Raw genomic sequence first — 17,167 nt, forward strand, 5'->3', positions numbered from 1 at the left:
TCTCCTTTTGTAGAGTAAGCTACATGTCAGACAGGCTCCTGTCAGGCCTTGACAGGCTGTGTGTTCTCCTGTGTAGCTGGGAGATGTATTGGATATGTTGTTCATCATGGGATTATTTCATGAAATATTATTATGAGGGTTGTTTCAGTAATATAATTTTGAGGACTCTTTGTAGCAAGGTTGTAGGATGTCTCCATGGACATTCTGAACTGGTGACAAGTCAACTTCTGTGCTCTTTCCATGGAGGAACAGACAGTTCTGCTTTCTAGATTTGGTTCTGAATTTTTGACAATTACTGTGTGAGATACAAAGCACGGATATCTTAAAGTGGATTTTTGGATATATTCAGTGATATCTACTTCCCATCAGAGGTAAGGACATCTTGAACCAAACTTGTGACATACTTCTGTACTGTAAGGAATGTTGGTGTTTATAGAATAGTGGTGGAGACATGCCCCCCCTTTAAGCCCTTTTGTTTATGTGTAGGTTCATAGATTTACTCCTTGTACAAATGTTGTAAGACTCATAAGTCTGAAGTTGTAAGATGAGATTCTTGGTGGTACTGGCTTTATAGTTGACGAAGATGGTGGTTACCTGTAGCAAGATATGCTTCAGGTTGGTGTCAGGATGAATGCACGTTATATTGCTTGTTGTTATGTCAACTACTTGCATTGAAAAAAGAAGGCCCTACACTGACACAAGATCGGCACTGAAAGATGAAGGTCCTACACTCTGATACTAGATGGGCCCTCAAAGATGAAGGTCCTACACTCTAATACTAGATGGGCCCTCAAAGATGAAGGTCCTACACTCTGATACTAGATGGGCCCTCAAACATGAAGGTCCTACACTATGATACTAGATCGGCACTCAAAGATGAAGGTCCTACACTCTGACACTAGAATGGCACTTAAAGATGAAGGCCCTACACTCTGACACTAGATCGGCACTGAAAGATGAAGGTCCTACACTCTGACACTAGAATGGCACTTACATATGAAGGTCCTACACTCTGACACTAGATCGGCACTTAAACTAAAGATTAAGGTCCTACACTCTGATATGACTGCTGGATAGCTCAAAGTTTAGATTAACCCTCAATACTCCTTCCCTCCCAGATCCAGAGCTGAGGATTAATAAATCAAGAGTCAGAATTTCAGTATTGTTTCTTCAGTTATCACAATGTCATGTTTCTAATACCAACCGGTGTTCATGTCTGAAATCACAGTTTGAATAAAAATGGATAAAACTAATTTTATCATTCAATAAATTGTTTGGCATTACATGTTCATAGTGTGTTAGTATATCTCAATGGTTATGTAATTCTTTACTTCAGGAAAATGTCATTGAACTTTGTCAGTTGTAACTGGAGTAGATATGAGACCAGTGTTGAAGGTCCTTGAGTTTAGTATGTCTGAGTCACATCTGCCATACAGTCAGGATCTATCCCTGTGTACTGATTTATGATGCCAGCCATTGAACAGACTTAGCTAGAAAAGACAGGGAGTTTTTCAATCTCTAGTCAGTGCTGTCTTTGATCTGTCTGCTGGGTAAACCACAAGGATCATGGGGGTGTTTATGTTGTCATCTGGAGTAGCTCCACAGCTCCAGGCACCTCTTGTTCTGAACAGTTGAATACAGCAGTAGCTAGCTCCAGTATACACATACATCAGGTTTAACACTAACTGCTTCAAGGATTTTGATAGGTGAGCTTCCTCTGGGGCAGCTGCAGGGCAAATGTAACTGAGTTGTCATTGAGGTTTCCTGCCTGTATGTCTACATTACAAATCAGTATGTGTGTCCAATGGCCCAATTTAATTTGTACATGGTGACAAACCTCCTTTCGTGTAATTGATGTTTCAAGTTATAACATTGAACTTCTCCCTGAAGTGTCTGTAAAATCTGATCTACCCCCATGCGTGTCCGATGCTCCATGCTTGTTCTCACTATAATGGGAAATAGCTGATCACAAGGATCAACATTAGCAACCCCCTGTGACCGTGGGTGCTGGGATAAAATGTATGCTATGACATCATAAAGATGTTTGACTTCATCATAATTCAGTGAAGATTGCCATGTGTGCGGACTGTACAAAAATATCTTATTTTTCTCTTGCTAGTTCGTAATGTAATAAAAACATTATTTAAAAACCTTTCAGCATTTATGTCTACTTTCACTCCATCAGGCATTAGGTCTAAAAACTGCAATTATTACATAAACAGTCATAAGTCGGAAAATGAGTCCAAATGTTTGATGACACGTATCTCTGTAATAAATATGTTAAAATGTGAGTTTTCATCCATAAGGTCCCTCATCTCATGGTTGGTCACATTTACTGTTATCTAGCTGATGGTGAGTGAGTGTTAATCTATTCTGCAGTCAGCTTATGTGCAGGCGTATAACAGAGACCTGTAAAAAATTGAGTCTGGCCAGGAACACCAGTAGTTGAACACTTGCATTCACCCAAGATGCAACTGATCAGACAGACTGCAGCACTCAACTTGATTCTCTAGCACCACTTGACGGCTATCTCCCACAGTTAGCTGACCTGCCATGATATGACAGTTCAAAGTAGCATGAAACCAAACTCACTCACTCACTAAACTGTTCACCTGCCCCAAAGGTTGTATTCCCAACGGTTGTATTCCCAACATGTGTGCAGTGTGTGAAACCCATTTTGGGCGTACCATGGCATACTGATCATGAGGTAGACCGAGACTAGATTCCCCTCATCATGATCATGAATACAATGTGTGACGCCCAGTCCGGCAGTCTCCTGGAATATAGAATCTCATGCCCTGGCTGAGCTGTATTCCCCTCATGAATACAATGTGTGACGCCCAGTCCGGCAGTCTCCTGGAATATAGAATCTCATGCCCTGGCTGAGCTGTATTCCCCTCATGAATACAATGTGTGACGCCCAGTCCGGCAGTCTCCTGGAATATAGAATCTCATGCCCTGGCTGAGCTGTATTTCCCTCATGAATACAATGTGTGACGCCCAGTCCGGCAGTCTCCTGGAATATAGAATCTCATGCCCTGGCTGAGCTGTATTTCCCTCATGAATACAATGTGTGACGCCCAGTCCGGCAGTCTCCTGGAATATAGAATCTCATGCCCTGGCTGAGCTGTATTTCCCTCATGAATACAATGTGTGACGCCCAGTCCGGCAGTCTCCTGGAATATAGAATCTCATGCCCTGGCTGAGCTGTATTTCCCTCATGAATACAATGTGTGACGCCCAGTCCGGCAGTCTCCTGGAATATAGAATCTCATGCCCTGGCTGAGCTGGATTATCCCCATGAATACAATGTGTGACGCCCAGTCCGGCAGTCTCCTGGAATATAGAATCTCATGCCCTGGCTGAGCTGTATTTCCCTCATTAATACAATGTGTGACGCCCAGTCCGGCAGTCTCCTGGAATATAGAATCTCATGCCCTGGCTGAGCTGGATTCTCCCCATGAATACAATGTGTGACGCCCAGTCCGGCAGTCTCCTGGAATATAGAATCTCATGCCCTGGCTGAACTGGATTCCCCTCATGAATACAATGTGTATTGATTTATGGAACTAAACCTACCTTAGTCCAAAAGTGGTCTAAGTTGAAACAAACCATTTGAATATGAAAACCTTATCAGAATCATTTGGATAACCAGGTAACAACCTTCTTAATGCCCAGGCTGAGATTTGTGGATATTTTCAGTGTGGATTTTACAACACATAAGCCTCTACTCGGTCAAGAAAACTTATATATTGGAAGTTTGTTGAGACTTGACCTGTGTTTACCCTACTTATATCAAACCTGTAAATCCGATTATTCTTGCTTAAGGCTTTAGTGTTGAATAAACTTAGCACTAAGTCCCAACTCGGAATGGGAAATTCAGATCAAGGTTTATGTATGGAGAGTATTGTTGTGATAGGGACTAAGAATATATTTAGATAGTTTAATGAAATTGTATGCCAACAGTAAACAGAAATTGAACTATGAGTCTTAGTCATGTTAGTCATGATGATATGTCTCTGTTATCACACAGTTCAGATATATTCTGCTGTTGATATATTCTGCTGTTGATATATTCTGCTGTTGATATATTTAGATTGTAAGCTGCACATATGGAAGGCTTTTTGAACCTATATGTTTTGAACTGCTTTTGTAACATTTCACATAAAAATTCATTGTTGTCACAACCAATTAAATAGATGAAGAAACAGTTCAACTGTTCATAGGATAAAAAAAAGTAATTTCAAGTTTTGAGACATTATACTTAAACTAAATAAACAAGATGGTTTAAACAATCTGGTGAAGTCCTGGAATGAAACTAACTGAGGTGAGTGCCGAGGGGAATGAGTGAGGACCAAGCTGGTGGCAGGGCTGACTATCTATTCCAGTGTACACAGGTAGGTCTGTGCCTCATCCTAATATAGGCAGTTAGGACAGACCAGTGAGACAAGCCGTCGCTTCCATACATGACATGGTTTGACAACATTTTGATTTATGCATATATGGCCTCAGTCATGGCCCAAGGCCAATTCAATGTACAGGACAGTTAGCTTGGAGGATACATCATAAACTTCAAAGTCTTCCTCCGAAGTAGGAATTTTAGTAATGTCTTTTGAAGATAACAATCTGGCCATCCCTGCCTTAATGGGCTTTGTTTATGTGGATGTGAAGGTGTGAAGGTTGCCCTTGTTCACAAGTGGAAGCAGTGTCACTGGGTCAGTGTATTGTGATATGTGTGGCATGTGTTGTAGGAGTCAATTCTTGTAGTGTCTCTTCAAGTGGGAAAACACTTGTGTTATAACTAGTTGTGTGTGGTGAACTATTGGTATGGTCGTTACTTTTGTATATATAGTTGTGCATCTGATGCTGGAAAAAACCCGTCCAAAACTAATACTTCAGATACTTAAAAGCTCTCACAATCTCTGTAAACTAGGCAAAGACATGGAAATAGTTTGGATCCCTGCCTCTGCCGTCGAAATGTTTGGTAACAAATCAGCGAAATCAGCACTAAAATTAGAAGAAGTAAGTATCAACCTTCCAATATCTAAAACCGAAATTAAAAATATTACTAAGGAAATAATAAATGTCCCAAAAGTGGCAAAACAACTATCAGAAATCAAACTACAAACTAAAGCCCCTGCTACAAAAGCAATGGGAAAAAAACCAAAAGCCATCATAAAACAAAAAAATTGACAGGGCACAAACCAAATTACAAACAGGCCACACTAAACTAAACTCACACCTACAACAAATTAAAAAAACATCAAACCAGTAAATGCCCACATTGCAACCAAATAGAAACATGTAATACTACATTGCACACATTACCAACAACACACAACACTCAAATCCACACTAAACTACAGCAACCAAATGACACTAGCTACTCTACTAAACCCCTTACATAACTTGCACACCACAACCAATCAAAACAGGACTACTCGGATGCATTAAAAAAACACCCCAAAAAAGCTACCTTAATAAAACATAAATCATTAATCTATAAAAACACACAACCACACAAACTCCTTTAGTTGCCCCACCTCTTTCGCGTGGCATATTTCAAAATTCCAAATTTCTGCCAAAATTATTTAAGCAGCCCCTGCAGGGTGCCTTACCTTTCAGACATACCCTTCTTGACCACCTCACTAAATGGCCTGGCGGGTCCAAAGGCGAAATACGCATATGTCGGAAAGGGCATGTTAATACCCAAACTAAGTGTAAGTATGTATTTGTGGTGTTGGTCTGTGGTCCACTTGCTTCACCGGCTTCTTTTTGTCAACAGCACAGCTAGCATATGTATCCAGTGCATTAATAGAAATATTGTGTTTATGTGTACCATACATAGGCATTTGAGAAATTTTGAGATGACATTTTTTAAGGAAATACAAGGATTACGTGACAAAATCATATGGTTTAATATTATTTGAAGCATTTGTTTGGTCATTTTCCAACATTGTTTGTCCACATTAATTTCAGTAAAACACTGTTAAACTATGGCCATGCACTGGTACTTTCCATTAGTGTGTTATTAATGTCTTGTCACAAATAATCTCAGTAAAGCTAAAAATGGGATTCAAATAGGGTTCCTCTCACCATCCAGATAAATAGTGATGACAGTGTGGTGTGGAAAGGGGGGTAACTCTTTGTGTCATATTCTCACAATGACATTTACAATTGGAAGTGTCGGTCTCATGTAAAATATGTCCTTCAACTGACATTGCACAAATGTGAATAAGTTACCATGGTTAACAAACAGTTTTGAGGTTGTATCTACCTACAAATACTTGTGAGGCAAATTGTAATAAGGGTTATAATCAATTCAGATGTCATCTAGTTAAACACTCAGGGTGTAAGCAAGGATCTGTCATTTTGTAAACACCCTGGGTAGAGCAGAGCAACTTTTTATAAATATTACGGAAGTAGATTAGCAGGATATATATTCTCTTTCTCTTTCTCCACCACACACATACACACATGACCACACTCCCATTCCCCATCCCCCTGTACTATAGCCTTCACGCCTGTGTGTGTAGTGTGTGTATCTGTGATGAATGTGTGGCTGAGAGGTTGAAAGATGCATGGGGGTCACAACACGCCAGCTCCAGGCACTGGCACATGGCAGCCTCCAGGCACTGGCACATGGCAGCCTCCAGGCACTGGCACATGGCAGCCTCCAGGCACTGGCACATGGCAGCCTCCAGGCACTGGGAGGGGTTATGCATTGCTTCATTTAGTCTCTGATCTTAGGTCAACACAGGAGATGGTGCAGTCAGGGTTATGTAACTGATACAGGAACTTGTCTCAGCAGTGTGGTGTTTGGTGAGCAGTAGTGCTGACAGATGTTACCTCAGTCATTGTATGCTCCACACCAGGGGGTCACCAGCCTCTTCATGACAGACAGCCAGTTTCAGTTTCTTACATGGGTGTATTGTAGTACATTTCCAGATTTCTAGTGTCACTGCTGTGTTGCATCATACTTGAAAAGGTTGTGTTTATTGATCTGCTTCTTACAGTTAAACATTCTTTATCAAGAATAACAACAGATTTTCACACAAATCCAAAATATTTTTGAGTGAAACCTAAATTGAGTTCTGTTTATCGTTTACTTGAAATTACTTTTATGCACACAAATCTTAAAGTCTTCTCTGGAGTTTGATAACATTTATACCAAATAAACTTTAACCATTATGAAAAGCCATTTGAAAGCTTGGACTTTTTAACTTTATGTAGTACAGTTAACAGAAAAACGTATGAAAGTGGGATGAAAACCTCCTTAGAGCTTCTGCTAACTGTGTGAGACCAGCAGCATGTAGGGTACTGCTCACACAGTACTTTTCAGGAGAGACCTAACCAAGTTATATCTTTCTGTGGTAGTTTCAATATCTTTATTTTCATTCCAGGACACAGATAAATCATGAACTGAGGGAACTCCCTCTGTAATATTTGAGCAACACCATCAAATAAATGAATGTGCTCAAGGTCCCATATTGGCCACTGCTGATGTGCTTTAGATCAGTGTATGACAGAGTTGTCTCCCCTGACCTATTGACACTAGTCTACCGGTATCTGTCTTTCATCTTGACCTCAAACACTATACCCACACCCACCCGTATCGCACACATATCTCACTCGTGGAATGTGCGAGGATCAGGGCTAGTAGTATATATTACTATGACATTTGGGCCAATGAAAGCTGAAGGGTGGTTGTTCAGCTTTAAATATGAAACTATGAAGATTAATTTTGGATAACAATTATGTGAAAATGGGGTTGTCTTGTAACCTAATGGTTAGTGTGCTGCCTCATAAGGCTCATGCAGACCAGTTTGATTTTCAATATGGTTTTGCCTTATCCAGACTGAGTGTCTTTAGCCATGCTGTCAGGTTTTGCTTTATCCAGACTGAGTGTCTTTAGCCATGCTGTCAGGTTTTGCTTTATCCAGACTGAGTGTCTTTAGCCATGCTGTCAGGTTTTGCCTTATCCAGACTGAGTGTCTTTAGCCATGCTGTCAGGTTTTGCTTTATCCAGACTGAGTGTCTTTAGCCATGCTGTCAGGTTTGGCCTTGTCCAGACTGAGTGTCTTTAGCCATACTGTCAGGTTTGGCCTTATCCAGACTGAGTGTCTTTAGCCATGCTGTCAGGTTTGGCCTTGTCCAGACTGAGTGTCTTTAGCCATGCTGTCAGGTTTTGCTTTATCCAGACTGAGTGTCTTTAGCCATGCTGTCAGGTTTTGCCTTATCCAGACTGAGTGTCTTTAGCCATGCTGTCAGGTTTTGCTTTATCCAGACTGAGTGTCTTTAGCCATGCTGTCAGGTTTGGCCTTGTCCAGACTGAGTGTCTTTAGCCATGCTGTCAGGTTTGGCCTTGTCCAGACTGAGTGTCTTTAGCCATGCTGTCAGGTTTGGCCTTATCCAGACTGAGTGTCTTTAGCCATGCTGTCAGTGATCCAGCAGATCATCAGTTGGAATCCCTTGTCCTGATTATGATACTGCCACCTATCTTGGACCTGTGACCCTTTAAGCTGACTGAAACACTCACTGACTCACAGCCTGTGCTGGCCAGGCCAACAGCGGGTACAAGTAAGACCTGTTGCAGTAATATCACAGGCTAGAGAATAAAATGCCATACTCACTCACTCGGAGCATCTGTTATAGACATATTATATTGCCCTTGATGTTTACAAATTAAGCTTAAGTTATTTACTGGCTTTGTTTAAACAGGAGAAGTTCCAGCTGTTTGAGTGCAAGGGTCATCAGTAATGAGGCCTGTATTGCATGTAACGGAAGCCTGCCACTTGTGTTTCTCAAGCCAATCATTATCTTGTTGAGAGATTATTTTATCATGGAAACATGGAACAGGTTTGATAAATGTTTTGTCAAACTTATCTAATACTTGATAAATAAACTACAATATTGTTAGAACTTGGGATGGAATATTTGCTTGTTTTCATCTACCTTCCTAAAGAAAATTACAATTGACATGATGACGTTTTCTAGTCATAATCAATATCATGTGTTGGTTAAACTCCTGTGTCTTTACTTTACTGTATAATTTATAGTTTACACAGTCAAGCTATGGGAATGAAGACAAAACAAGGTTTTGTGCATATTTTGACAATCTTAAGTTAAGAAATCATACTCTGAACTACTTGTTGGCGTTAATGCTTGGAATACCCACATGTGGACAGCATTCCTATGTGTTTGAGCCCAGTGATGGGGCCTGGTATCTGGGATGCAGCAGTTCCCTGTGTAGAGATGGATCAGTCATGCCAGAATAAACTGATTGTGGGTTGGAATCCCAAGTTTAATGTTACTATGCTTGTCAGCACCATACCCATGCCCACTAGCTTTCCTCCCACATCAAGCTGAAATATGACTGAAATACTGCATGTTCAAAGTGGTGTAGAACAAACCTCATGCACCCTTTAACATGATTTACTGGAAACTTGGGAGTTCAATGGATATCTAAGTATTTATGGTCCTGTGTTATATACATATCTACTGTCAGCTGGCTGGTAGACTGCAGCCCCAGTGTGGCACCAGGGAATGATCACAAACACCTGACATTGGTGTAGAAATGGGTTTAAACTAAACAATTAGTTTAATGCGAAATGAGCACTTCCTGAAGTGTGTCGCTGAACTTTTAAAAAAACACGAACTACACATATTTGTTCATTTTAAATATTTCAAAAGGAATTTTGAAATGAAAAGTGTCACATTTTATGTTCACTGGCTCACTGGTCCATACTCTAGCTGTAAATATCGGACACTACATGAAAGGATCCTGTTCTGATGTCTATAGGCACTCACTGGAGGAGGCACTCAATCCTTATTGTGTTTCACCCAGATTCCTCAAATCACAGTCCACACAAATTCCAGAGATGTCCTGTCAAATTACCCACCTACCCTGACCTAACCTTTGTGGTGGATTCAGTGAGGCACTTAGCTAGAGACATCCCCCACTCCCTGTTGCAGGGGGAGCTTGTTGAGCATTACCTTAATTCACTGGAGGCGATGGATGGGGAGAATGTGGAAATTATTGTATCTGCCCATCAGTACATCATGGTACATGTAACCGTGATACTTCTTTTCTCATGTTGGCACTAGAAATATGTTATAATTGAGTCAAGAACATCAAGTATATCTTCTCAGTGATTTCTGAAGTTGAGGGTAGCCTATCAAAAAACTACTTTTGGATGTTGCCCGTAAGGGTTGAAAGATTGAATCTCTCCAATAATTGCTCATGTACATTTCAATGATTGACAGACTTGATTAGTCAGCTGAATTGTTGTGATGATGTCATCCATTGTCCTTGGGAAACATCACATCTATCATCCACATAAACACATACACATCCATCAATCCACATAGGCACGAACATAAACCTGCACATCCACCCACCAACATAAACATGCACATCCATGAACCAGCATAAACATGCACATCTACCCACCACCATCAACACAGACATAAACATGCACATCCGCCCACCACCATCAACACAGACATAAACATGCACATCCACCCACCACCATCAGCATAGACAAAAACATGCACATCTACCCACCACCATCAACACAGACAAAAACATGCACATCCACCCACCACCATCAACACAGACATAAACATGCACATCCGCCCACCACCATCAACACAGACATAAACATGCACATCCACCCACCACCATCAACACAGACATAAACATGCACATCCGCCCACCACCATCAACACAGACATAAACATGCACATCCGCCCACCACCATCAACACAGACATAAACATGCACATCCGCCCACCACCATCAACACAGACAAAAACATGCACATCCACCCACCACCATCAGCACAGACATAAACATGCACATCTGCCCACCACCATCAACACAGACATAAACATGCACATCCGCCCACCACCATCAACACAGACATAAACATGCACATCCACCCACCACCATCAACACAGACATAAACATGCACATCCACCCACCACCATCAACACAGACATAAACATGCACATCCGCCCACCACCATCAACACAGACATAAACATGCACATCCGCCCACCACCATCAACACAGACATAAACATGCACATCCACCCACCAACATCAACACAGACATAAACATGCACATCCACCCACCACCATCAACACAGACATAAACATGCACATCCACCCACCACCATCAACACAGACATAAACATGCACATCCACCCACCACCATCAACACAGACATAAACATGCACATCCACCCACCACCATCAACACAGACATAAACATGCACATCCACCCACCACCATCAACACAGACATAAACATGCACATCCGCCCACCACCATCAACACAGACAAAAACATGCACATCCGCCCACCACCATCAACACAGACATAAACATGCACATCCGCCCACCACCATCAACACAGACATAAACATGCACATCCGCCCACCACCATCAACACAGACATAAACATGCACATCCGCCCACCACCATCAACACAGACATAAACATGCACATCCGCCCACCACCATCAACACAGACATAAACATGCACATCCGCCCACCACCATCAACACAGACATAAACATGCACATCCGCCCACCACCATCAACACAGACATAAACATGCACATCCACCCACCACCATCAACACAGACATAAACATGCACATCCACCCACCACCATCAACACAGACAAAAACATGCACATCTGCCCACCACCATCAACACAGACATAAACATGCACATCCGCCCACCACCATCAACACAGACATAAACATGCACATCCACCCACCACCATCAACACAGACATAAACATGCACATCCGCCCACCACCATCAACACAGACATAAACATGCACATCCGCCCACCACCATCAACACAGACATAAACATGCACATCCACCCACCACCATCAACACAGACATAAACATGCACATCCACCCACCACCATCAACACAGACATAAACATGCACATCCGCCCACCACCATCAACACAGACATAAACATGCACATCCGCCCACCACCATCAACACAGACAAAAACATGCACATCTGCCCACCACCATCAACACAGACAAAAACATGCACATCTGCCCACCACCATCAACACAGCCAACCACCAAAACAAATGAACACACAGACCTGCACATCAATCAATCCATCCACACGTACACAGACATACACATCACCCCCATGAAGATCCGGGGTAGAATAGGTCTTCAGCAACCCATGCTTGCCATATAATAGACAACTATGCTTGTCATTAGAGGCGACTAACGGGATCGGGTGGTGAGGCTCGCTGACTTGGTTGATGCATGTCATCATATCCCAATTGCCTAGATCGATGCTCATGATGACAATCACTGGATTGTCTAGTCCAGATTTGATTATTTAGAGACAGCCGTGATATAGCTGGAATATTGCTGAGTGCAGCATTAAACAACAAATAAACAAACAGACATACACATCAATCCATTCACTCACGCACACACACGCACGCACGCATGCACGCATGCACACGCACATACACATCAATCCATCCACACAGACATACACACGTACACATCAATCATTCACCCATCCATCCATGGTCATTTACTTCCAAACTATAGTTGAACATACATGTACAACATTCAGCATTTTTGGGCCTTTGCAGAATTTCTGCAAATATACACTCAGTTCAGGTGACTTTGGTGTCTTATGCAATAAAGTGCAAGTTTTACAATACATATGTGTCTTGATTTGATTCTGGAAAGTATAAACTACAAAACGACATTGTTGTCAATCCCGATTTTGGACTAAAATCTACTAAGTGTGTGTTTCAACAGATTGTGGAACATCCTAGCACCCGCTGAAGGTGCAGATGACCCACCTTTGAGAGCGTGAGGTGACCCACCGGTGAGAGTGTGAGGTGACCCACCGATGAGAGTGTGAGGTGACCCACGGGTGAGAGTGTGAGGTGACCCACCTTTGAGGGCGTGAGGTGACCCACCGGTGAGAGTGTGAGGTGACCCACCGGTGAGAGTGTGAGGTGACCCACCGGTGAGAGTGTGAGGTGACCCACGGGTGAGAGTGTGAGGTGACCCACCAGTGAGAGTGTGAGGTGACCCACCTTTGAGAGCGTGAGGTGACCCACCGGTGAGAGTGTGAGGTGACCCACCGGTGAGAGTGTGAGGTGACCCACCTTTGAGAGTGTGAGGTGACCAACCGGTGAGAGTGTAAGGTGACCCACCTTTGAGAGTGTGAGGTGACCCACCTTTGAGAGTGTGAGGTGACCCACCTTTGAGAGTGTGAGGTGACCAACCGGTGAGAGTGTGAGGTGACCCACCGGTGAGAGTGTGAGGTGAAACAAATGGGGTTGTGGGAGAGATGCACTTTGTCTGCACCGTGTAACAGCATGCATACATATTTATGTCCAACTTTAGACTACTTATGGTTAGGTTAGGTTATGTTACATACAAGTCTGGCAGTTGATATGGGTGTGTCTGAGATATGGGGTCAATCATTCAGGAACATCAACAAGCAGCAAAGTGGAATAATACTTGATGAGGTATATATTGATCACAGTTATTGTTATAGAACTGAAATTAAAATGGAATGATTTACGACCACAATAAGCAGTTGATGGCAGTCTTCCTGTCTCTTTGAAAAGATTTTGTTGCGTAATTGTCGGGGGATATAGTATTCACGACCGTCCGTACGTCCCACTTGTTTGTTGCCGCGATATCTCAAGAACTAATTGCTGGATTGTCTTCATATTTGGAACTATGGTGTATATACAGACTCCGCAGACACCAGTCGGTTTTGGTGACCTTGACCTCATTTTCAAGGTCACAGCAGGCAAATCTGCTTTTGGAGTTGGAAAACGGTGTTGCCGCGATATCTCAAGAACTAAACACTGGATTGTTTTCATATTTGGAACTATGGTGTATATACAGACTCCGCAGACACCAGTCGGTTTTGGTGACCTTGACCTCATTTTCAAGGTCACAGCAGGCAAATCTGCTTTTGGAGTTGGAAAACGGTGTTGCCGCGATATCTCAAGAACTAATCGCAGGATTGTCTTCATATTTGGAACTATGGTGTATATACAGACACCGCATACACCAGTCAGTTTTGGTGACCTTGAGCCCATTTTTTCAAGGTCACAGCAGGCAAATCTGCTTTTGGAGTTGGAAAACGGTGTTGCCGCGATATCTCAAGAACTAATCGCTGGATTGTCTTCATATTTGGTACTATGGTGTATATACAGGCGGGGGACATTTCGTCACTTTGTGACAAATACTTGGTTTTTTTCCTATTTGAACACTTCACTTTTTAGCATCAGGAGATTAATAAGCACTTGATATATTTACTCATGAGGATAAAATGACCACTTCCATGGTCTAGTGGGAGAGCGTCCACCCGGTGAGCAGAAGGTCCAGGGTTCGATCCCCGGCCACGTCATACCAAAAGACATTAAAAGATGGTACTTCTTGTTACCCTGTCTGGTGCTTGGCATTAAGGGGCTAGTACAAGGACTGGTTGGCTCGGAGTCAGTTTACTGTGTCTGAGTAGGGTATTTATGTTAAAACTGCGGCATGGTATCTCAGTGGGTTAGCACTATAAATCAGCATCAGACTGGACTGGTACAAGCAGCCACACACATACATGCTATTATAAGTGCAATAATATTGGACGCAACAGTAAACCCCATTTCACCTCACCTCACCATGACGATAAATGCTTATTTGACAATGGTGTTATCATGATTGCGATGGTTAGGATGATGATGATGATGATGATGATGATTTTCCTTGTTTGCAGGAAAGGCATGAGCAGCACCAAGCGGGGGTTCTCCCCAACTGTCCCTGCGGGCATGGAGAGTAAGAAACCTCCTCCCCCTCACACAAATAATGGGAGTGGTCCGCCACCCCTCAAATACAGCTCCGAACCAGTTGATGATGTCAATATGAATGAAGTTATTGATGGAAATATAGAATTGGAGGTGATTTTACCTGGTGGAAAGACAACACAACTAACAGTAGACTCAAAGTAAGTAGATCTTTTTTATGTTTCTTGAACAATATATCTTTAATTGCACTCATATGCACTAATTGGCGAGATTTTAACTGTCAGTTCATTGCCTCATTGCACATTTGGAATCTTTTGAAATCAGTCAAATTATTGCCAGGTTAAAGATTGTCTGACTTGAGTAAGGGGATTGTAAGACATTGTAAGGGGAATCTTTATGTTGATATGTCTGGTGCAGAGCTCAAGATAGTTTAAGATTGGTCTTAGAAACTTTAAACAAATAAGATAAAATGATGATTGAGATATTTTGTTTGGTCTGAAATGTCTGTCTAGCTGTTGGTGGTCTTGCAGTTAGTAATATTTAACGTATGCACAGTTGTTATAAATCTGCATAGTCATACTTCAGGTTTGATTTTTGTTCCTATATGTGTTTGTTAAGAGGCTTCAGGTCCTATTCCAATATTTGAAATACTGTATTGGCGAAGATGTTTCTTAATTTGTTTGGGGATATAGAAACGTTAAGTCCAGCTCCTGACAACTTGATTGGGGATATAGAAACGTTAAGTCCAGTTCCTGACTACTTGTTTGGGGATATAGAACCGTTCAGTCCAGCTCCTGACAACTTGCATGGGGATATAGAAACGTTAAGTCCAGCTCCTGACAACTTGATTGGGGATATAGAAACGTTAAGTCCAGTTCCTGACTACTTGTTTGGGGATATAGAAACGTTAAGTCCAGCTCCTGACAACTTGTTTGGGGATATAGAAACGTTAAGTCCAGCTCCTAACAACTTGATTGGGGATATAGAAACGTTAAGTCCAGCTCCTGACAACTTGATTGGGGATATAGAAACGTTAAGTCCAGCTCCTGACAACTTGATTGGGGATATAGAAACGTTAAGTCCAGCTCCTGACAACTTGATTGGGGATATAGAAACGTTAAGTCCAGTTCCTGACTACTTGTTTGGGGATATAGAAACGTTAAGTCCAGCTCCTGACAACTTGTTTGGGGATATAGAAACGTTAAGTCCAGCTCCTGACAACTTGTTCCTTGTAATACCTGGATGTCATGAGTGGCAAATCAGTGACACTTACTTTGATAGATGATAGCCAGTAATCACAATTTAGTACTTGCTCTTTTATATAAGTTCTAAATGTTTCTGTATGTACATATATAAGGAAAAACATGTAGATATATTAAGTTTCTTTTTGCGTCATTTTGAGAAATGCTCCTATATGATATGAATGTTTGTTTAAGTTGATTACCATGTATGCCTGTTCATACAATGGAGGGGGAACTGTATAGATCCTAGGCATTTGTATCATTTCCACTTGCATCGGTTTCAACTGTGGGAGTTTCTGTATCCAGAACATCATGCACAGCAATGCAAGGCCACGTTTTCTATCAGTGTGAAACACTTATCTCAGCAGTGATGCATGTCTCATCTGTCTTGTCCCACTTTTCCAAAAGCTTGTTAATGTCACCCCTGTTAATTCCCATGAGTTGCTGCCTGTCATGCAAGTGGTCATGTGTAGGAAGTAGGTTTCTAGCACTCTCCTTCACCTCTGTGTCGTCCACAAGTTGGTCCCTGTCATTGCCATACATCTATAATAGTCACACATTTAGATAATTCTGATGATAATAATAACACATCTGTCAACCAGCATTGTAAGATATTCAAACTATTAAAAAATGAAAGAAGTTGTAGACTCATATGGGTATCTTTTATACTGTCACAACTGCTTCATGTTAATAGAAGCAGCAGTACATCATAACGGTGGAATAGGATTATGTGAGGGGCACGGACTGGAGTTTAATTGGTTATACCATATACAGTTTAGTACAATGATATATACTGTTTGAATGTTGTATGGTTGTATATATAGATAGCACAACCTCCACCATGTACCAAACACTGCATCCATGACATCAAACCCGGGATTGTAATGACACACCTCCCTAAACATGTAGGATTTATCCTGTACTTTCTAACTTCAAATTTGTTATCTATTATCCATGTTCTCCATGTCAGGTATCAAATTCCCTGGCTTACGTTGTCATAAGACGTCGCTGCTGTGTCAACAGGGTCGTGTGTAGATTACAAGGAGTGTGCACATGTTTGTGGTTAAATCTTCTGATAACTGTGCAGGATGGGTTGAGATCTG

General features: G+C 41.9%; 1 protein-coding gene across 8 annotated transcripts in view; it reads left to right on the forward strand.

The window, feature by feature from the left end:
• LOC139470371 (cordon-bleu protein-like 1) overlaps positions 1–17,167 on the forward strand; it is a 109,934-nt gene that overhangs the window by 58,562 nt on the left and 34,205 nt on the right. For all 8 annotated transcript variants that reach the window (XM_071252774.1, XM_071252773.1, XM_071252772.1 and 5 more), the window contains exon 2: positions 14,796–15,023. In XM_071252774.1, coding sequence (XP_071108875.1) covers positions 14,803–15,023 — 221 coding nt within the window. In that variant the 5' untranslated portion in view covers positions 14,796–14,802. The remainder of the gene's footprint in view (positions 1–14,795; positions 15,024–17,167) is intronic.

The sequence above is a fragment of the Haliotis cracherodii genome, unplaced genomic scaffold, assembly GCF_022045235.1.
Source record: "Haliotis cracherodii isolate W230 unplaced genomic scaffold, xgHalCrac1.p SCAF_20, whole genome shotgun sequence".
In the NCBI taxonomy this organism is placed as follows: domain Eukaryota; kingdom Metazoa; phylum Mollusca; class Gastropoda; order Lepetellida; family Haliotidae; genus Haliotis; species Haliotis cracherodii.